This window comes from Epinephelus moara, chromosome 22 (assembly GCF_006386435.1).
Source record: "Epinephelus moara isolate mb chromosome 22, YSFRI_EMoa_1.0, whole genome shotgun sequence".
NCBI lineage: Eukaryota > Metazoa > Chordata > Actinopteri > Perciformes > Serranidae > Epinephelus > Epinephelus moara.
Window position 1 is genome coordinate 25,489,773 of NC_065527.1, and position 22,333 is coordinate 25,512,105.

General features: G+C 42.5%; 1 protein-coding gene across 1 annotated transcript in view; it reads right to left on the minus strand.

Moving 5' to 3' along the window:
• LOC126384058 (ephrin type-A receptor 7-like) overlaps positions 1 to 22,333 on the minus strand; it is a 209,745-nt gene that overhangs the window by 35,290 nt on the left and 152,122 nt on the right. Inside the window, exons 6-8 of the mRNA XM_050034916.1 lie at positions 11,181 to 11,305; positions 5,364 to 5,664; positions 2,551 to 2,659 (exon numbers count right to left, since the gene is read on the minus strand). Of these exons, the coding sequence (XP_049890873.1) occupies positions 2,551 to 2,659; positions 5,364 to 5,664; positions 11,181 to 11,305 (535 nt within the window). The remainder of the gene's footprint in view (positions 1 to 2,550; positions 2,660 to 5,363; positions 5,665 to 11,180; positions 11,306 to 22,333) is intronic.

Here is a 22,333-nt window from a genome sequence, read left to right on the forward strand (position 1 = left end):
CTGTCTCACGGCTGTGTCCTTCATGTGTGTACATCTATTCCCATATATTCCTTTCCACTGACAGCACCAGTTTGTATGGTGCTCCTGGTAGTGAATAGAGCCCATTTCTACACCTGGCTGACTCAATCATTGGGTTGTTTGTGTCTATCTTGATTTGGTTTGGTGGTCTCTATGCCGCAATTCCCTTTTAATACAAGTAGGTGTTCCCTTTGCTTTGCTTTGTCCGGATGAAAGGTAGCATGTATGTAGAGGAAAGTCCAAGAGAATGCAAACAAACTATGCAAACAAACACTTTTGCGATGTATCTGAAAATCTCCCTCGACAGATATCAATTGAATGCCAGCCAAATAAAACAAACAAACAATGGTTTTCTGGCCATGTGTGTAACTGTGTGGGAGGAGATATGTGCCCCCTGCTTATGTGTTCTCATGTGCGATGGCGCGTACACTATACATTGTGTTAGAGTGCGCGTGTGTCTGTGTGGGCGTGTGTGAGGCGAGCTGGCAGAATGTAGAATTGGACAGGAGTCAAAGAGCAAAGTGGTTGGAACGGCGAGGAGAAATGCACCCCCCCCCCCCTTTTATCTGCTCAGCTGAATAAAACATGCAAGTATATGGTGAGATATACTCAGTGCAGTAAACAAGACAATAAAACATGTATTAAAGCACCCCAGATGACACAGAATGGCAGCGTTGAATTGAAACAAGACATTCATTAAGTGTCTGGTTGATTGACTGGTCGATTGCATGTGACTCTCAGTTTAGTAGCATCATAAAACTCAAAGACAAATTAAGTCATGTGATACTTGCTACAAATAACAACAAAAGTAAAAACAAGGCTTTCTATTGTTACTAATTTTTGGTCTATATTGTCTTAAGTATCCTATCAGACCACTGCCTGCAAGGACTTGCAAGTTAGTCCCCAAAGGAGTCCAATAAAACGTATCTACAGTATTAACTTTAAATAGATTCTCCCCAAAATCGACACCCTAGTTCTCTTCTGTATTTCTACTGTAAAGCTATCAAACAACACATTTAAAGGGACAGTTCATCCCAAAATCAAAAATACATATTTTTCCTCTTACCTGTAGTGCTATTTATCAATCTAGATTGTTTTGGTGTGAGCTGCTGAGTGTTGGAGATATCGGCTGTAGAGATGTCTGCCTTCTCTTGAATATAATAGAACTAGATGGCACCCACTGGAAGCATGCACCCACCCATGGACGAGAGGCTTGTGCTCATGACAGTGCGAGATTTAAACATTAACGACACCCTTGCCTGAACTGGGACATTAGTCAGCTCAGTGGTGCTAGGTGAACTAGCAGTAGATGCAAGCTTCCTTCTGCGCAGTGATACAGTTGGCAGGTGTAGCTACGTATAAAAAAAAGTTTCTACATGAAACTGCTGTCTTTTTTTAAGCTCTGAACACCACAAGCCGAGTGCCACCTGGTTCCAATATACTGTAGAGAAGGCAGAGATCTCTACGGGTGATATCTCCAACACTCGACAACTCACACCCAAGCAATCTAGATTGATGAATAGCACTACAGGTGAGAGGAAAAACATTTATTTTTTATTTTTGGGTGGACTGTCCCATTGAAATTGCAGGTGTGTATCTTTTAACTGTCCTACTTCTAACACAATGCTTGACCCAATTTTATGCTGGTCATTACATTTCATGCAAGTGTACCAGACTGCCACTTCAAATTAAAAAAATGTAACAAAAAAAGCTTCTTAAACTGATTGCTGCAGTCTGTCTGGTCTCTTCGCGCCACCACAAAACTCTCCAAACTGAAAGAAGCTTGATTTAATAAGACTGAGCAGTACGGCCACAGGTCACAGCCATAGATGTCATTGTAATTACCTGCAATTCCAACCATCTGCTTACAGGTGAAATACCTCAGTTGTCTGATCTTTTTAAGGTCTCTTTTTCAAAATGTGGTGAAAGAATGAATTATGACATGACTGTCCACTCATATTGTAAAAAGCACAAAAGAGTTATGAACTCTCTTTGGTGGCCAGGCATACTATCGGTCTGAGTAAACCATGTGTCAGCTGTTATGCAAGTGCCATTGCTTTAACCTCTCTCTCATCTTCTTTGCTGTTTCACAATTCCCACTTCTCTATGTGAAAACTAATTAAATAGCAAAGAACTATGAACTCCGAGCCAAGAAAATGATCAAAGGAGGTTTTGACCCTGCCAACATTCCCCCCTCAACGCAGACAGCGCCATTATCGAGCTGACTTCTTTAGGTTGCATATTAAACGATGAGTGGTTATCTTGTAATATCAGCCAATCTTCCTCCGCCACTGCATATTCCTTTCACACAGGGACTTCCTCCTGTCTCTGGATTACTGTAATCTGGATTATAACGGAATATTGTGTGACAGTTGACGGAGTATGTGATTGAGTGTTTGAACACATTTGCATGTCAGTGTGTGTTTGTGTAACACACAAAGGGTATTAAAATCTGAGAGTGACAGGATGAGCTATAGGAAGTGTATAGTGGATTAATGCATGTTTTACATCTGTGAATAGTCACATATATACCTCCTCCAGATGAGCAGCCCAACTCCCATAGAGAGCAGCATGATCAGGGCAGCCACAGACACGACGACGATGATCACCACCGGACTCTGTTCACTGGACGCCAGTGCCACTGGAAATGACAAAAAACACTTGTTAGACATTATAAACAAAAACACCTGATTTAGGTGTTATTAGTTCATTTTATGGCCATTATCTTTTAGCCTTATAAATATGGGTTAGCAGGGACCTGCCACATCTACCATTAGCTTTAAAAGCTGTTATCAACCCATTAAATGGCTGCTTGTTTATCCAAAATTGTGAAACAGGCACAGTTTTGTTGAGTTTCATTTTTCACTTTCGTTAGGTTGAGGCCAGAGACTGTGTAGAATAATGGACGTAACTACCATGACTTCACCCATGTGTCTGTGAAATCCCGTTTTGAATCCTTGAGTTCGGAATTTTGGCCGTCACCAACTAGGCTTTTTGGAGCCAGAAGTGACCATAGTTGGATGAGAGGGTGGAGCTGTGAATGACCGAGGGGTGGACCTGACTCACAGACTGTAGGGACTGCTTGCAAACAGCCTGTCACATATGTACATTTAGCTACAGCAACCATCTCTTGTACCAAGTTTTAAACATGTCCTTTTCATAAAGTTGGGCATTTCAACATGGGAACTAACATGCTTCTGGAGGCCAGCCTCAAGTGGTCATTTAAGAAACTGCGGTTTTTGGCACTTGGCTTCATTTTTCAGCCTTGAAGGTCACTGTTTGGTTTAGGTGCAAAATGCACAAGACAGAAATTTTCCTTGTAGGCTATCTGCCAGGAATCTATTTATTTTAACCCAAACCACCACTTTTTTCCCCCTAACCTTAACCAATAAATCCCTTTCTGTTAGAAAGCCCTCTGGCAAACTTCCCCCCAGCTGCGCACAAAAACAACATAATAATACGTCAGTTAAAACAAACGTCTTCAGTCAAAATAAGTCAATGCAGACGACTGGTTTCACACAGGGCATAAACCCCATTCTCCTATGTTAAAGTCCTGTGCTTGTTTGACCCATGAACAAGCCCTCACACATCTGTGGACCTTCTCCCTTTTTATACTACATCACCTGACTTCCTCCTTTTCTCCTGTCATAATTATTGCAGTTACGAGAGTCCATTTCACATGGCCTGTTAATGGCCTTATTAGGTGTGGCAGGCCCTTTCTAACCCAAATCTTTGACACTTTTAACCACTGATAAATCACCTTACTGAACTGGGTGTGCAACAGTTAGCTGGACAAAGAACTGCACGCTCCTCATCATATCAAAAACACACTTTTTAACACACCAGCATGCAGTGAGTCAATTACTGCGTATTAGGTGTGAACACGAGCAGGAGATAAGGACAAATAATAATGCAATGACCTTCAGGGCTGAATTAATTTCATAGGCAGTTGATTAGAGCACAGGGTAAACTGACGTTGTCCTTTTTCGGAAAGCCACGACCTCCACTCCACTCGACCTACTAATATTACACTTGACACTCTTATATTATACTGTATGAAAAGCATTTGCATACTTCACTAAAATGACTCAAAGGAACAAATATAACGACACCGTGTGTTTCAGTAATGCAGAAAATACTGTTGCAGTAAAACTACTTTTAATCACATAACATTATCTTCATCAGCAGATGGCAGCTCTTCAAGTTTGCCCGTTGCCATGGAGTTGCAGACTTTCACATTTCTAGTTTTAATAAGCAATGTAAGGACTTCTTGTCCACACTGATTTCAAAGTTGAGGTTGCTGTTGGCTTTGCAGTAACTTGTGCAGTTATTAAAAACAGCAACAGTTTTGTTTTCTGCTGTTTTTGAGGTCAAAAATTTACTTTGAACCTCAACAGTTCTGCAACACTTACTGCCCTGGGACACGGCAGAGCATGAGGTAGCCATTAGTTATCTTCTCAAAAGCGAACATTAATCTTCAGAACCTCACTGTAAGCACTTAACATTCACCCTCAATATTGTAGCTGTGCACCTGCCAACTCTGTTTGCTTACAATCAACCTACACTTGCTTAATGCCTCATGCACTTGACAGATAAATGCCACAGTAATGTGACAAAGGTTGATGATAGTGTGTTGTTAATATTGTTTATCTGTTTGCGTGCCTGCGTTTCGTACATGACCACTAGAGGTAGCTGTGTTGCCGCCTTGTGAGTGTGTCAGGTCGTCAGTCACTTGACTCTTGATCCAGCCTGAGGCGAATGAAGCAAACTGAATATGCATTGTCCAAAAAAAGTTACAGTACAACCAAGATCCCTCACCCTAAAGCAAAACAAAAGAAGTGCAAGACCCCATTCGCTTAAAAACAAATAATCTTTGGTAGAGCTGGTCTTTGGCCAACTGTGGAAGATAGTGGTGGTGCAGGGCAGCTCTCGGGTGAGTTAGACTGTGAATGCTCAACAAATCCCTTTTCCTTGGTAAATAAACGGTTCAAAACAAAGAATTCATGAGAAGTACAAGCCCTACACCGCACATACACACACATTCGACTCACACAGAGTCCCAACCAGACCCCGAGGTGACACAAGGGACACAGTATCAACTTGCACAAAGAAGAACCATTTCACAGCTTACTGGTAAAATCTTGCGTCTTCACACATAATCTCAGACACAGTCACATCCCCTTCGCTGTCTCTGCCTCTCTCTCTCACTCTAGCAGCACGCTTCATTGTGTGGGCTGGCCAGGTGCCTACACAAACCCCCTATCCCAATCTGCCTGGCGGTGCTGAGAGGAGGGAGCGAAGACTGAGGAGGAGAAGGGGGGAGAAGGCGTAAAACGGCTACTCACACTCGCCAAGTGTCTGCAGCTCCAGGGGAGCGCTGTATGCTCCGTAGTCAATGGGTGGCGGGGAGGAGGAGGAGGACGATGAAGAGGGGGATGATGAAGAGGAGGAAGAAGTAGAGGAGGATGAGGAGGAGGCAGAGGAGGAAGAAGAGGATGACAGAGGCGAAGACGACAGGGATGAGGAGGGGGCCGGCGTGGAGAAAGGGCGGATGAGAAAGACATATGTGGTGCCAGGCTTGAGGTTGTTGACACTGATCCGTGTGGCGGCTGTCTTCACAGTAGAATAACTCTGATCCTTTTGTTCCTGCGGAGACAGAAAGTGAAGTGAGAGACGGAAAACACAAAGAATGAGAAAAAACAGGAGGAGGAGTGAGACGAGTAGGTGGAATCCATTTGTCAGATGCCTCGTTCATTTCCATGGCAGAGTTTGTAATGCTGGGAGACGTGCGAGACAATTTTGTAACTGAATCAAGGGCTTTGGTAATGTTTCACTTATTGAGACAGTGGAACAGCTTTTCAAAGAGTCAGGCAAAGTTTTTACACGGTTTTCTAGGCCAAGCTGAGGTCTTACCCCTGGATTCCAACGAGCGCAGCTATAAGTTCCAGCTGCAAGGTGGCCTAAACCTAACTGCGATTACTCAACAAAGTTTCTTTATTAGTACCCAAGGGTGAATTTATCATGCAGATGGGAAATTCAGTATTCAAAAGCAATACAGATTTAAAGGACATTAAAACACAACACACTAAAACAAGTATCATCTTTTATCAAAGCATAAGAACTCCTACTCCTACTCCGCCCTCTCAACCGCTGTGTGTCCACTGAGAGGGCGGAGTAGGAGAAAGGTTCCTGTAAAGTTACCGGGCTCTGGATGTGACGTAATCGTTGCGCGACCATTTTGACCGGGGCGACGCAGCAAAGAAACAAACAAAGAAGAAGAACAACAAAGAAGAAGAAGAAGCAGAAGTACGAAAGCAGAAGTAAGAAGAAGAAAGCAGACATAAGAAAGACGATAATCAACATGGAAGGAGCTGAGGTGGTAGCTGGGTTTCTGGCGTGTCTCTTCATTTACATGGCGGTGGAAGCTATGAACAAGCTAACCCTCGTCTGCTGAGTTTTAAAAATGCTGGCTATTTTGTTGCTTTCTGTTGACGTCACATCCCGCCTTGAGTATGTCCAATCAGCACCAAGTAAACCCCAAGCCCCACCCAGGAGTTTTTTGAGGCCGTTCTGAGTACCTACTCCGAGGCAGGGACTTGTTTAGCCCCTATAAAAGTTCCAGAACTCTGTCCTTCGGGTGTGGTTCCTGCGGTGGAGACACGCACCAACGGCCCCAGCCCCGTAAAATTACCCCGAAGTTCCTGCAGTGGAAACGGGCCTTGTATGGTTTGGTCTGCACCTAGGGGCTAGGAGCCAACAGTCTGAGCCAAGAAGCTTAAATTCACTATGTAGGGAATGGGAATATTTGACACCCTTGGAATAAGAACAGGTTGGGTGGAGCTGATTGGGCCACTCTAGACAATGCTTGCTATTTCACCAGATGCACTGCTGAGCATTTCGGAAGCGACCCAGCAGTTACTCTCCACTCTGCACCGCAAAAAAAAAAAAAAGCCTCTACTCTATTTTTGACAGAGTCACAACGTGTTTTAAAGTGCAAATTCAGCCAAACAGGAAGTGGAACGGTAGCATCTGGTCAATTTTCCAAATAAACACACTGTAAATAGAAATATATGTAAATATAGATACAAAATAATTATAAGGATGAATGCATTTTTGAAAAAAACTACATATCTTTGAGCCAACATATCTGGACTTTTAAGGTGTTAACTTCATCTGTAGGCTACAGCATTAATGGTAGTAATACCAACAATAAAAACGACTTAAATAGACAAAAGGAAACCATATAACTATGTTGCCTAATTACCCACCTATGGTAAAAGCACAAACATCGATAAAGAATGACAGAGTCTACAAAATCGGGCAGGCAAAAAACAACCGATGTGGTAGGACGCTGTGTGGACAACGGAACAATACCAAGTCAGAACATGGTGCAGCTGCACCTGGTGGAATCCAGGGCTGAAACTTCTTTCTAGATTAAAAGTGCTGTTATGTTACTCTGGAATAAGTTGGTTCTTGAGTCTCATTCCCAGGGTGTCAAATTCCAGTGCTTTGGGTTGGTAGTCGGACTGAATCATCAACCGCATAGATCGGTATTTGACGACCTGGGAATCAACCATATTTCTCCAGAGTTACATACAGCACCTTTAACCAGCTTTCAGTAAAGAAGTATCCCTCTGTGCTTTGGATATAAATGATGAAAACCCAATAAAAGCATGGCTCTATTCATTCAAGAGGAAAATAAACTAAAGGTGGTGCTTGTTTGTTTCTCTCTGTGAGAATGACTCATATCTTGCTAAAGTGGGCACAATAGGGGTGGTGAGCAGGTGACACATTAACGTAACTACTCCACTTGTTGCCTCATAATGTTGGTTTGTTGTAATCCGTTTCACACCTTGTTTCAAAAAGTAGTCCTTATTGTATCTTTGCACGTCATGCCTCTGCACGTCAACAAGATCACTCCAATTGAGACTGAGCTTCTATGAGAGCTTTGATGATAAATCTGATTTAACGGTCACGGTAAAGCGAGTGAAAGTGAGCTTTTGAGTGTGCGCAGCGCTGCTAGCATGATCTTTATTGCCTTTTTATGTCCGAGAATAGCATCGCACGAAAAAGGAATAAAGAAAGCAGAACGAACGTCGGAGAGAGGGATGCAAGCAGAATGAAATCAGGAGAGATTAAGTGAGAATGAGAGTGGCAGCTACTGTATAATGAGTGACTCCTGTGGCGTGAGCTAATAAAGTCTGCGACACAGAGAAGAGACGGACACAGGAGGATGAAAACACAGAGTCCTCAGACATGACTGGTGGGAGGAAAACAACAACAGATTCACAGATGACACTTTGTAACATCGAGTTATGAATAAACAGTGAGTTAATCATTATTAGTCATCATCATTGTTGGTCATTATTGTCGTCAACAATTTGTTATTTGCTATGAGGCAGATTAAACACTTAAATATTTCATACAGCACCATGTGGGCCCGTACTGTAAAGCTGCATCTTGATAAATAAAAAAAGAAGGAAAAGAAAGGCTATACACTGACTAAGCAAAGCCATATTTCATACTTTAATAGGCTCTTTGCTGCAGTGTAGTTGTATTGCCTTTTCATTTCATGGCCTGTCACCAATTTTCCTGTCTCACTCTCAGTTATTCTCCATCTATCCTTTACTCTCTCCATTCATCTACCTCCCTCATTCTACTTTTCTTCTGCATCCGGCCCCACAAAGCACCTTCGTTCCTTTCTCTATCACTCTGCTCTTACAAGCATCTTTCCGCCAAGTCATCTTCCCCTCATCTGTACCTAATACCCTCTCTAATCTTTCCTTGCCCTCAGTTATCACACAGGCACCTCATTCTTTCAAAATGCCACACTGTATACCTCTTGCTATCTCTTCTCTTTTTTTTCCCCCCAAGTCTTTCCTCGCCCATCCCTTCTCTAAATCTTTCCCTATTTTTTCTAAAGCTGTGGGAGTAGAGCAGCGCGGAGCAGGGCTTTATTAAATATGGTGAAGCATAGAGAAGAGTAGGTGGTGTGAAAATGGGTGCGAGTGTGACACAGCCAAACACAAAGACCTGGCGTTGCCAAAAAACGCAGCGTATGAAAATGGAGGAGTGCGAGCGTGACAGCTGTGGTTTACGTGCATGACAGATTTACTGTGAAGACTATGACTTGTTGACGTGGTGGCCACAATCTGACTAAGTGCTGTGTTAAATGAGCGTGATAAGGCCAATGAAATTACAGTGGTTATCCATAAAAGCAAAAGAAAATGTGGCAGTAATATGGACTCAGGGTTAGACATAATTGGCCCTTGTAAATGGATGAAAAAATACACATTTTGCTTTAACAATTTCTCAGTAGCTAGGTTTTTAAGACAATGATTTCATTTATGGAAAGGGTTTTAAAAATACCACCTCTAATTTGCTCCAAAGTCACACAACAACAGTTACTAAATTACTTCCCTTTGTTGCCTTTACGGTAAGTTTCTATTCTCCTTAAATTTTTCATCATTTCAACATGCATTGTCAATCATGGGGTTTGCTGGCAAATTAGCAGGTGCACCAAAGGAAACATTAAGATTTTGTCTCAGCTTTCACCACAGGATTTTTGAATCTGACGCAGATGATGATTTTTGAATATTTAAAACAAATATCTGATGACTATATCAACAAATAAAAAATAAAATAAAAATTAAAGGGGCTCTATGGGAAATTCAAAACGTATGAGTTGTGTGGACACAGTTCTGAACGTGGACGTGGCTGAGCCGGCGGCTAGAAGCTAACTGCACTAACTCCATAAACAGTGTTAAACAAATTAGCTCTGGCTCTTGAACTGGTTCCATTCAGGATTTTTGGAACCTTGGTGCTATCTGGTAAACCAACTCAAGTTTCCACCAGTTCTGAGCAGAGCCATTGTAATCAAGGATGAGTCATCAATGGAGGGCGTTGCACAACACACAATGGAGGTAAACACAAGCAGCAAAATGGCGGATCGCGTTGATTACCTGTGAGCTTTTGTCCTGTTGTAACAGATATTTGCTTTAATCCAAAAAACAAGCATGGACCAACTATTGATGAGACCAATAAACGCTGTTTTTTTCCCGACGATTTTTAACTTGACTTCTGTTTTTCAATCTACAGAATATGACAAATCCACTGATGTCATCACAGTACGCACTAAGAAAAACCTGCTAATTTTGGTACCAGCTGGGAGCCAACTTTTCAGGTTCCGAGCCAATTCAGCTCTGGACGGTTTAAAATTAGGTGCAGAAACTCGTGCCACACTGGTGGAAAAACAGTAAGTGTTAACTGGAGGAACCATAAAGTGGGCACTACACATCCGCCATAACGCCATACCAATATCACTGATAACCGCTGTATGACTGCAGGGCAAAGTGGTGGCAATGAGCTAGCCAGTGGGATACACACGTGCACTAACACGCATGCGTGCCTGGACTGACTTACTCCAAAGAAACCACGGAGAAACTCAGATTACAACACAAACATAGAGGGCGTGTGACTTCATTTTCTGCTTAGGATGCTCCGCTATATCTTTACATAGCAAATAGTGGTTTGCTACTGTATTGGCGCTCTGAATGTCATACACAAAATCGTTACAGGGGCACTCAATCAATTATACAAATGAAGTTCAGTTTACTCATCATGAGGAACCTTACCTCAGCCTGTGAAAGTAGCTGTATAATGTGTTCTGTCACTCCGGTGCTCATGCATCATAAAAAATGTTGCAACAGAACATCTGCATCATAAACTGGAGCGGTGTTGTTGAAAGAAGCAAGCATTTAAGAGGCAGAGAGGGTCTACTGAATTGCAGTACAGTAGATGTAGGATCCAGCATTTTTGGAGCTTGAGCCATACAGTCAGGAGATCCCAGCCTCTGCTGCTGTGATTTCCCTGTTTCCCTCTTCATCAGACATATATTTGGCATTTCTGGAGTGCAAGTTCGAGCTACTTAGTGACCCCCATTTGCACAGTATCAGTCATGCAGGTGTATCTATTGGGTTCTAATACCAAAGGATCATTAACAAAAGCACTTAATATATTCCTTAGACATTGATTTTCCTTTATTGGTTTCCTCCATTTGGTTGGTTCTTACCAAATTTAATTTATGACAGCTCACTGGTAACAGAAAAACAGCAGTGAAAAAACAACAACGTGCACAGATTAGGATGTACCAGTGGATTTACCTTCTCATAGTATTTGACCTCATACTCTGTGCGGCTGCTGTTTGGGTAAGAGGGCTCCCTCCACACCAAGGTGATGCTCTTCTGGTCAATCTTCTCCGCTCGCAGCTCACTGATCAGAGATGGTGCTACAAAGAGGAGAAAAGACAGAGAGAGAGAGAGGAAGAAGAGAGATGAGTTTGGGGATTCCAGTCTCATTTAATATAGATGCAATAGCTTGGGGAGTCTTCTCAAGGACATCAGAAACAGTCTTTACCCTCCTGTATTTCCAGTTTTTACACAAAGCTTGTGTGCAGACAAAGGTCAAGGGAGGAATACAGAGAACTCTCTTTTGCCAGAAAGCAGGCATTGATATATATACAGTATACCCTACTGTACTCACAGATCTGAGGTGAGACAGCAAAAGAAGGACGCAAATGTGGATTGCGGACGTAAGAGGACAGTTGGGGAAAGTCCAGCAAGGATGCATGGAGAGCAGAGGAACAAAGGGAGTGAAAGAACGAGGACACAAGTAGATAGCAGAGAGGTAACGGATTAATTATTAAAGCTGAGCTGTGTCAGAGCAGACAGCTTCATCGCACTCCGTGAATGGATAAACACTGCACACGCTTCTTTGTCTGAGTGTATATGTGTGTGTGTGTGTGTGTGCGGCATTGAACAGTGCTTGGGTCGGTACATTGGGACTGACAATAGATCAATACAGATATGGATTGACTGACAAGTCCGTATCGACACGAGACTAACGGATGGAGACGCTCTTAATCTGGACTCCCCGTTTCCTCTCCGAGTCTCTCAATTAAACTGACCTCAGAACTTTTTTCTGACTCAATCTGTGAGAGCCGCGGTGAAATTTATCCCTACAGATATCTCATCTCTTATTGATTACGACGGAGTAGCAAAATTGAAGATGAATTATCCGCACAAAGCTTTCCAAATTCAGATGCGGTGTGTGATGCCACGGGCTCGCTAAGCAAACAATTTCATTACTGTGGAAAGACCAGTTCTTTGTTTCACTGTCAACAAATGACAGGCAGCACGTAGTATGATAATCGACAAGCACCACCCACTCTTGCTTAAGTGCTAATTATGCCATGTATAATGAAGTAGCAAAATGGGTTGTCACTCAGAAATACTATGCAAAATGAAGGGGTGCAGTTAGCTTAGTCGAAAGGCCTTTATGTTTCGGAGGAGCGCTACCATTAAGGACATTAGGGTTAAATTTAGTGGCAGGGGAGTGTTAGGGGTGTTCCCTGTCTTCTTTCTTGTACAGGATAATAATTATTGCTGTTTTTCGCTTACTTTAATGCCTTTCAATTAACTTTTAAAAAAACACGATGCTCAGGGTTTTCTATGGCACTGAAGTCCCCGATTCTCTGTTTCTCTTCCATTTTGATTCCGTCCTTCCTCCTCCTCCCCTCAGTCACCCCATCAGTTCACGGCTCCTCTTTCTTGCTCCTCTCACTTCCTGCTCATCTCTTTCCTGACCTTTAACCATCAATTCATCTCTTTCCTCGCTGAAAACAGCCACACTAATGAATATGTTCTGCCTGTCACTCACACGAGTGGAACTGAGGGAACGCACAAAATTGTCCACATATGCACACACACACACACACATAAACATACGCACAAAGCATCTGTGCAGCTCCTTCAGTCCTCCTCTGGAGCAGCAGGATAATACAGTCATTTTAGGCAGCGGATCAAAGACGCACTAGATCTGTCTGTATCTGTCTCTCACTGTCCGTCTCCATCTGTCTGTTTTGTGATGTCTGAAAACGCAGGTATTATTTATTATTCATGGGGACTTCTGCAAATTTTTGTATCATTGCATCTATCATTGCATTTTATATCTGCCCAGTAAAGCTGAATGGAGGGGGAAGAAAATCCAGGCAGGATGACAGATAAGCATATATGTGTGTGTGTGTGTGTGTGTTTGATTGTCTCTCAGCTGGTGTACAGTGTGACTCTGCTCTTAATCTAAAAAATTAAGACTATCAAGCTTTTTAAATTAAAATATTTAAAACCTCACATTCAGAATCATGAAGGGAAATCTAGTGAGCGGGTAATAATTCACGATGACATTTTTAACTAAAAAGTAATAATAAAAAAATCAGTTTAATTCAGTGACACTGAGCCTTTGCAGTTCACAGCCATCAGTTACTATGTTTGCATGCACACTAATATTCCACTATTGCTCCGAATATGACATTAGTCTGAATCTTATACGGGTCATGTAAACAGAATATTCTGTTTGGATATTCTGAATTAGACCTTTTTAAAAAATTAAGCAGAAAATTAAGCATAATTTTTGGGTTTTAGGAGCAATCTTTGGACATGTATACAGTGCATTTGGAACAACTCACCAACAGTTTGCAAGGCTTACTGTTAACCATCATGAAAGATCTTGGATTTCAACAGTGTTTTTGGAAATGCACAAATATTACAGTTTATTGTTTCAAGGTGGTTGAAGGATTGAAAGACGGAGGCTGTGTTCGCACGGTTGAACAGTTTCGCCACCGGTGGAAAAATCCTTTTTGTTGACACAAAGAAGCAAAATGGCCCAAGCAGCTCCAGCTGTTCCACTTTTCCATAGTATGACATAAACAGCATGTTAAGGCATACCAATCAGAATATGCACGGCTCCATGTGGAGGGGAATATTATAGTTGTCATTAGCCATGTGAACAGCTTCGCAAGGGATTACTTTTTCAGAATAAGTGCTAAACCTGGAATATTTTGTGCATGTAAACATAATCATTGTGTCTTTTCTATTCAGGCTCAGTAACTTTCCTAATTATGTAAATGATAAAAATGGGGAAATAAACTAGTATTACATGTAGAATTACATATAATGAGAGTAAAATGCAGCATTACCCAAAATAATTAACTAGTTGTACATTTTTCTTGTGCATTTGTTTGGCATTTCTCTGATCCTTGACAGGACACACACACATAAACAGACACACACACACACATATATATGCAGAATATAGCCAGTAAATAAGTGGTCTGGTTTGAAAAACACGTAAACAAATACATATTCAAAGTGTTCAAATGCTAATCATGCCAATTAGTGGCATTTTGAAAGAATGAAGACTTTGCTTTGAGGCATCAAGCCATTGTAACATCCTCCCATAATGCAACATAAGCATAAGTGGTGGGAGGAGGGGAGGTGCAGAAAAAAAAATCCACTGAAGGGAAAGGAAAGATGCTAATGAACAGTATACAGGAATGTAAATAAACACTCGCAGAGAGATTATTCTTAGTGATTAATGAATATGTACAGGCATTTATTATATAGTGTAGAGGAAATAGACTGCAGCCTGGCTCATTAGAAAATAAAGTAATTACTCCCACCTTACATAAGAAGCAGGGGGAAGAAAAATAAAGTGCACAGATGAGATGGGCAGGTGGTAAAGAATTCACATTAAAGAAATTGAGAAACAGAAAAAGAGAAAGGTGCTCTGTAGTAAGATGAAAGTTAAGAGTGAAAGGAAGTTCTGACAGACACCCCTTTTCTTAAAGTCCCTGCCATAGAAACACACAAAAACACACTAAACCAAGAACACAGTGTCAACCTGCTCTCCCCCATCTACAACTGCAGGCTATTGTTTGCTATTTTTTTCCTGTCTTGTGTGCTGAATTATGCATAGGACCGGCGCCTGCCTCCAAACCAAACCAAATCACATCACAGCTCAATCTGACACATAAAAAACAGGTGAGCATGTGTTCTCTACCCACACACACACACACACACACACACACACACACACACACACACGGTCACCTGAAGGCTCAAACACAAAGTTATATGGGGGTTTAAGTGGTCTTTCCACCTCTGCAGCTGAACAGAAGTGTGGCAGACAAACTAGCAGTGTCCGAACTGTTGGTACAATTTCTAAAGCCTTGAGGCATTCACCATAATCGTCATACATATAAGTGTATATGATACAATATGCAGTGTGTAACATGTACACTAATAAATATATCAGACGTTTATATTAAAGTGGAAGTGACCTTTCCTAAGGCCTAAAAACGTTGCTCTGTAGTTTCTAAAACATGTTTTATCATTAAATTGTAAAGGAATAGCGCGCAGCAGGAATCAGTCCTAAACTGGGGATATGAGTTGGCATATTTGCACCTCTGGTTCCCTCGTCTCATAAACAATAGGTTTTTCAATTGGATTTATGGGTAGATGCCTGAAATAATGTCTGTGGTCAACACAAGCTTCAAGTCCCAATGAAACAAAAATGCATTTTTCCAGTTTTAATCCTGTGTCCCTGTGTTAACTGATCATATATCTCTTTCTTGTTATATGCCAAATATATGTCAAAAATCAGCACCAAAGCATATTTACACTTAAATCCCTAACTTTTCTCTTTTTCAAAAACCAGCTAAAAGTGTTTCAAATGTCTCATGACTCATCGTGCACTCAGGGGTATTTACAAAACTTTATCCACTTGAATGAGTTTTTGGGCGACTAGCTAGCCACACCGGTCTTATAAAGCTGCACCTCACCACTTACTGGTTGTAGTCGCTAGCTAATGGAGCAATATAGAGAGAAACAGGAAGAGATGTGTGTTGATATCAGTTGGAAAAACCTTTTCATTTCCAAAACAATGTGGCGAAAGTCTAATTCATTCACCTCCGAATTCACCCTCCTCCTGATGGAACAATGAGGGAGGTGCATGTGGAGCCAGTCTGCTCAGGAGTGAATTGCTGTTGCTCCGTGTTGTGCTAAATTCTAACCCTGCCCTTTTTGTTAGCGGTCCAATCAAATGCAAATGATTTGCTGTCAATCCCTGCTGTAATTGTACACAGCTTAAATATTCCGTTTCACTTGGAAATATGTCACAGAACAGAAGCTAATGATGGTTTAACTTGTTTCGTAGGGAGAGATTTGCACGTTTTGTTCTTCATTCATTCACTTTCTGTAACTGCTTATGCTGTTGGGGGTCGCGGGGGGGCTGGAGCCTATCCCAGCTGACACTGGGTGAGAGGCAGGGTATACCCTGGACAGGTCGCCAGACTATCGCAGGGCTGACACATAGAGACAGACAACCATTCACACTCACATCAGCTCCAGGAAGCAGGAGTACCCAGAGAAAACCCATGCTGACCTGGGGAGAATATGCAAACTCTGCACAGAGGGGCTCCCCCACCCTGGATTTGAAGCCTGGATTTGAACCAGGAACCATCCTGCTGTGAGGTGACAATGCTAACCACTGCACCAAAGTGTAGCCACGTTTTGTTCTATGGCAAAAAATATGTCAGTAAATACCCCACTTATGAATTTTGAAGCTTTTACGTGTCATATGAAAGGCGGATGTGAACAAGTGGCTAGATAAGACTGCAGAGCATCATCTCACCGAACATGGCTTTACAGCCCTGATGTGGTGGGGATGAAGACATACAACTGTAGTATAGTTCGTTTATAGCCTAATTTTCACTTAAAAATCATCACACTGGGGTTTAAAAATACTGATCTATTGATACATGTCCATTACGGATATGTGAAACAGTTTCAATACAAATTTTCTGCAGTATTAATACACCAATACTGGCTGTGCTTTCTCGTTCTCTCTTTATGATTACTACAATCATTCAGCTATTCTCTGCTACAAACCAAGAAAAGAAAAGCCATTGTCTTGTTATAGCCATGTTGCATTTTTCTTTTTTTTTTAATAAAAAAAATGTAGGTTGTATGCCTTTACTGGCAATTTTTACTGTGGTATCAAAACTGGTATCAAATATAGATTACTAGTTACTGTATCGAAGTTAGAAATGCCAGTATTCTGACAACATTATTGTGATTATCTTGCTGAACAAAACATACAAGTTTCATAAAAAAAAATTTGCCACAGAGCTTATTTTCTTCAGCAATGGGAAGTAATATCCCATTGACTTCTTGTCAAGGTAACCTAACTTTGTGTTTGGCCTACAAAAAAAATGTCATCCCTAAACGTACCAGAAATTGAATTTGCCTTTTTGTCCATCTAGAAAAATGTCTTCTAGGAAACAAGAAGTCAAAGAATGACGAGAAAGGTTCAATCTTTCAGGGACCATCAACTTCACTGTTGATCACTAGATTTTTGTCCATTTCTTGCAGAATTTGCCTTCTAACATTCCACACTGCAATACTGATTGTGCATCTATGAGGAATTTGGCCTCAACACTAGAGCAATGATTACTATGTGGACATAACAGTTTCTAAGACATACACAAACGTCCAGTTGGCAGATACTGTACACCCACCACTTCAACACATACAGAACACACGAGAGAGTGTATGGCAGCAAATGGCGAGTAGTGTTGGTTTTGGCATTGTATTTGAGAGGAAGAAATCAATGCTGACTGCCGTCTGAAATGGTTTTCGCACACACACACAAAAAACACACACACACACACACACACAATTGCACAGTGATTTTCACAAGTAATATAGAAGAGGTGATGGCCTTGTGGGCAATAAGCCTCTTCAGCTCGGCTGTGGAAGTACGCAGCAGACGTTTCAAAGCCTCATCACACAGCAGAAATCACATGGCAGACACACTGATAGGCAGTCGTCACAAAGACAAACAGCTCCTGATACCATCCAGTATGAAAGCTTTGCTGTACACATACCAATCACTGCTACAGATAATGATCTATAGACTTCAAAGGGACGCTGTGATGAGAGCGAAAAAGTGAGGCAAGAGGAAGTATAATAGATGGAGTTTGGCACAAAATGCCAAACAGGCAGCACACAGCTGTACCTCTCAGTGATTAAACTCCCACAGGCTGTGAGTACAAGCTAGAGCTGGGTATCATTTAGGTTTTATACACTCTGCTCATCAATTCCAGTTTCTGTTGAATCCAAACTGTTAGTACATTTCTACACCCGTGAGACATTTGTCACAAACTGAAGGCCAGACAACTCCAGACAACAAAGTGGAAGTGCCGATCCTTTTCATCTTGTTTGAATAGGACTGAAACCACATGTAGAAAGCAAAAACTACTTTCATATTTTGCAGATTTAGGGTGCCGTAAAAGGTTATTTTTCATGAATGTTATGATGTTTTAAGATTCTGTTTGGTTAAAGGAGAAATATGAATATTCTCCACGGACTACTGAAATATTTGCTATCTTTTACTTTGAATACACATTTAGCCGCTTCTCTTAAGTCATGACCACGACTGGGAGCATAGAAAATGCTTACACCACACTACAGTACACCCTTCATAATGTTGATGGACTTGATTAAATTATTTTCCAGTGGTGATAACAGTTCGCCCTTTAAGGTTCTCGCAACAGTCCGCTATATTGTAAACAGCATACACGTGAGTTGGTCCATGCATAATTAGCCATATGGACAGAAGCACAGGTGGTCCTAAGGGCCCTGTTTTTGCGGTGTGTCCCACACTGTTGGCCCTTGTCGACTTTTTTTCATCCAATTCAGCATGTTGAAACAGTGTTGGATTTGGCAGAGTGTTTCAAACTTGTTATATATGGTAAATGGTAAATGGACCTGCATTTGTATAGCGCCTTTCTAGTCATCCGACCACTCAAAGTGCTTTTTACACTACGAGTCACATTCACACACATTCATACACTGGTGGCCAAGACTACCATACAAGGTGCCACCTGCTACTTAGTTGTTTTTTTTAAGTCACTCATGCACCGATGGAACAGCCATTGGGAACAATTGGGGTTCAGTGTCTTGCTCTTGCTCTTGCTTGCTTGATACTCGGCATGCAGACTGAAGGAGCCGGGGGTCGAACCGCTGATCTTCCGATTGGTGAACGACCCGCTCTACCTCTGAGCCACAGCAGCCCTAAGGATATAAATATCCTTTGTTCTTTCAACATCAGATTGTGGTGTTAATGAGCTAACTGGCTAACAAGTGTCTTAAATCTGTCCTGTCTGTCTTCCGGCTTCCCTTTTTGAATAACAAATACAGACTACCGCCACCTGCTGCTATTGAGAGCTATCTCCTGTCACGCAGGTGCAGAATGTATGTGTAGCTGGCTGTTGGCTGTAGTCTTCGCTGTGTGTTCAGGTGCAGCTTTTGGCGGAGAAACAGATGACGTGAGGAGATGCCACTAGTTCTTTGATGTCAGTTTTGTGAGCCTGGGCCTGAACTTGCTCTCAAAAATAAAAAAGCCCAATTGCAAAGCATGTGTTTTAACAAATTCTGAGGTTTATTTAATTTCCAATTCAGACCCGGTTCTTGATACCCAATCCTGCAGACACTGGGGGTTATGTGGCAGCTCTATGCTCAGGTCTCCATGGCAGGTAGATCTATGAATAGACTATGGCACAAAATGGCAGCTGCTGCTGTAGGCTCTTGCATCCATGTGTACAGAGGCAGCTGAGGTGCAACTGGCATCTCTGTGCCGTTATCAAAGGAGACAGGCAGAGGAGCTGCTGTCCCCAGGGGTGTCGGCACAAGCAGGGCTGAACATCTCGCAGACATTCTTACTTTTCCCTCTTTCTCTTCCACACTTCTATGGGTCCTCTCTCTGGAAATTCTCCCTCGCCGTCTCTCCATCTCCTTATCTCTCCATTTCCCCCAACACAGCTCCGTCTCCATCTCTGTTCTCGGGGGAATCCGCTGTTCCCCGCAGGCCTGTTTGTGCCTCTGCTGAGATGACATCCATCTTGTCAGGAGGGGGTTTCATTGTTCTACTTCTCACCATCTCCGCCTCGTGTGCAACTTTACGCACTCCCATGTGCCTTCGCATATTAAGCAATGGCGTGTGTTCAGAATGAAGAGACAAGATAGCAGAGGGTGTTTAGCTATAAGTTGTATAGGCGGGGATGATTGAGAGAGATGATTGAGAGAATGTATCTGTCAAGCCTGTTCATGTTCAAAGGGTTAATGGGAAGCAAGAGCGTCGTTCCCTCTGGGCACAGCACCACTGGCTTCTACCTGGGGTTAAACGGATAGTGCAACGATTTATGTGACTGACAGCAGAGGAGTGGGAACATTTAGTTTCTTTTGGTTTGGCTATCCCTGGGGCTTTTTATACACCTACCGCCACAAGCATTGCTGTCAGTGGTTCCATATTCCCAGTGGAGCGTATATTTGCATGTGCGATACTTTAATAAAGTCATTAAAGTTTCAAACAGACAAGTAGTTGTGTGGTTGACATTTTTCGAGTATATTCCACTCGTTTTGACTTTACAGTAACGTCTGTCTGTTGTAGCTCCTCGCCAGATTTCACTCAGATTTTTAAACATGTTTAATTGTCTGAAGCCAGAATCCACTGCTGCACACTTTCAACTACCATTTGTGTAGAGCAATACTGCAGTATCCTCTCAGATGGTAGTCTTACAGCCATTCATCACTTGTACTGACTGAATTACAAGCACACAGTTACAACAGTTGGTCAGCGGATCACTGATGTTAGAAGACAGTGACGGAGCAGCAACAACAAGTATGGAGGAAGCTATGGCGGAAAATCCTTAAAGCGCCTGAGAAAGGCTTCTGGAGTTGATGCTCCAGATAATACAAAAACTTAGTGCTCATACAAAGGATTAAAGTCAAAATATTTGCTGGGGAAGATTGAAAGAGAGCGCTCCTCGGGATGGAGAATATACAGCAAGCTAACCTGCAGGCAGATTTACGTGAACCCTAGGATCTGAGACCCGACTTGGGACTTGTACAGATTCGAGTCAACATTACATCATGGCCAGTTGGGTCCAATTTAGGCCCCATTTTATTGCAGTGGGTCCTAGAGGGAGGTCGGAGTAGAGCCGCTGCTCCTTTGCGTAGAAAGGGGACAGTTGAGTTGGTTCGGGCATCTGACTAGGATGCCTCCTGGGTGCCCCCTGCTGGAGGTGTCCCAGGCACGTCCCACTGGTAGGAGGCCCCGGGGCAGACCCAGAACACGCTGGACGGATTACATATCTCGTCCGGCCTGGGAAGTCCTTGGGTTCCTCCAGGAGGAGCTGGAAAGCGTTGCCGGGGAGAGGGACGTCTGGGGTGCTTTGCTTGTCCTGCTGCCCCCACGACCAGCCCCGGATAAGTGGATGAAAATGGATGGACGGATGGGTCCTCGGTCAACTTGGATTCATGTCATGAAAACCCCTTTGGATTCTTTTGATCGGTGGACCCTTACAGACTAAAAAGATATAAATACTCAATGAATGGACACATATTGGACTTTGAGAGTGCTTCAAAGATAGGGAGTCACCCCTTTTTTGGTCTCTCTTGTTTACCATGCCTGTAAATCTGGATGAATTATACTTTGCTGCTCAGGTTTTGTAAATTCCGCACCCCAGCTTTAAACCTATTCAACAGTATAACACAATGATGAAGTCAATGAGGCAAAGATACAATATTATAGCATAAAGCATTCTAGCTTCCCAGCTTTTATCATACTTTTATCATACATCTCTATTTCACAGTTCCCCAGGTGGTTATATGTGCATGCATGCGATTGCATCCCAATCTAATGATGTTTTATATAAAGAGCAGCTCCACCACCCAGGTCTCACTATCTTGCAGCAAGTCTTGCTGTTTTAATCTTCCTGCCCCAGCAGTGGAGCGCTACCTGGCAACCCGTCCCTGCTCGCCACTCAGTCTAATCTGCCCAATCAGCATCCAACTGCCCAGACGCCTCATCCCGAATTCACAAATATACCCACAATTATTCTGCTCTGCTCCAAATAAGCAAAGTAGGAGCATACAGTACGACGGAGCAACAGTAGGAAAGGAAAAATGTTATCCAGGATCACGCTTCAAAGGCGAGGTGAGCAGATGCAGTCAGAGACGGGTATTATCTGTGGTTATTATCATTCATATCTGTGAAGGAACAAAAAGGGAGGGGAGGTGTTTAGAGGGAAAGAGTCTTGTCTAGGTGTCACATACATACACAAATTTGGATGTTTTTGTCTGTGAGGGGGAGGATTGGTGCAGGAGAGACACCTGGATAAGGCACATTTCCATCTAAACTACAAGATTATATGTTGCAGGGACATGATCCACCAAGTTGTGTGCATGTGTGTGTGTTTGTGTGGCAGAGAAGAGAGTCTCAGTGATGGAATGATTAAATGTGTCAGTCAGTTGGTAGGTGGGCGAGAGAAAGACCAGAACAGCAGGTGAACGAGCAAGCTGGACAAAGCGTCTTGCTGTATCATATATTTAAAAAGAGGCCCGATCAACATAATCCA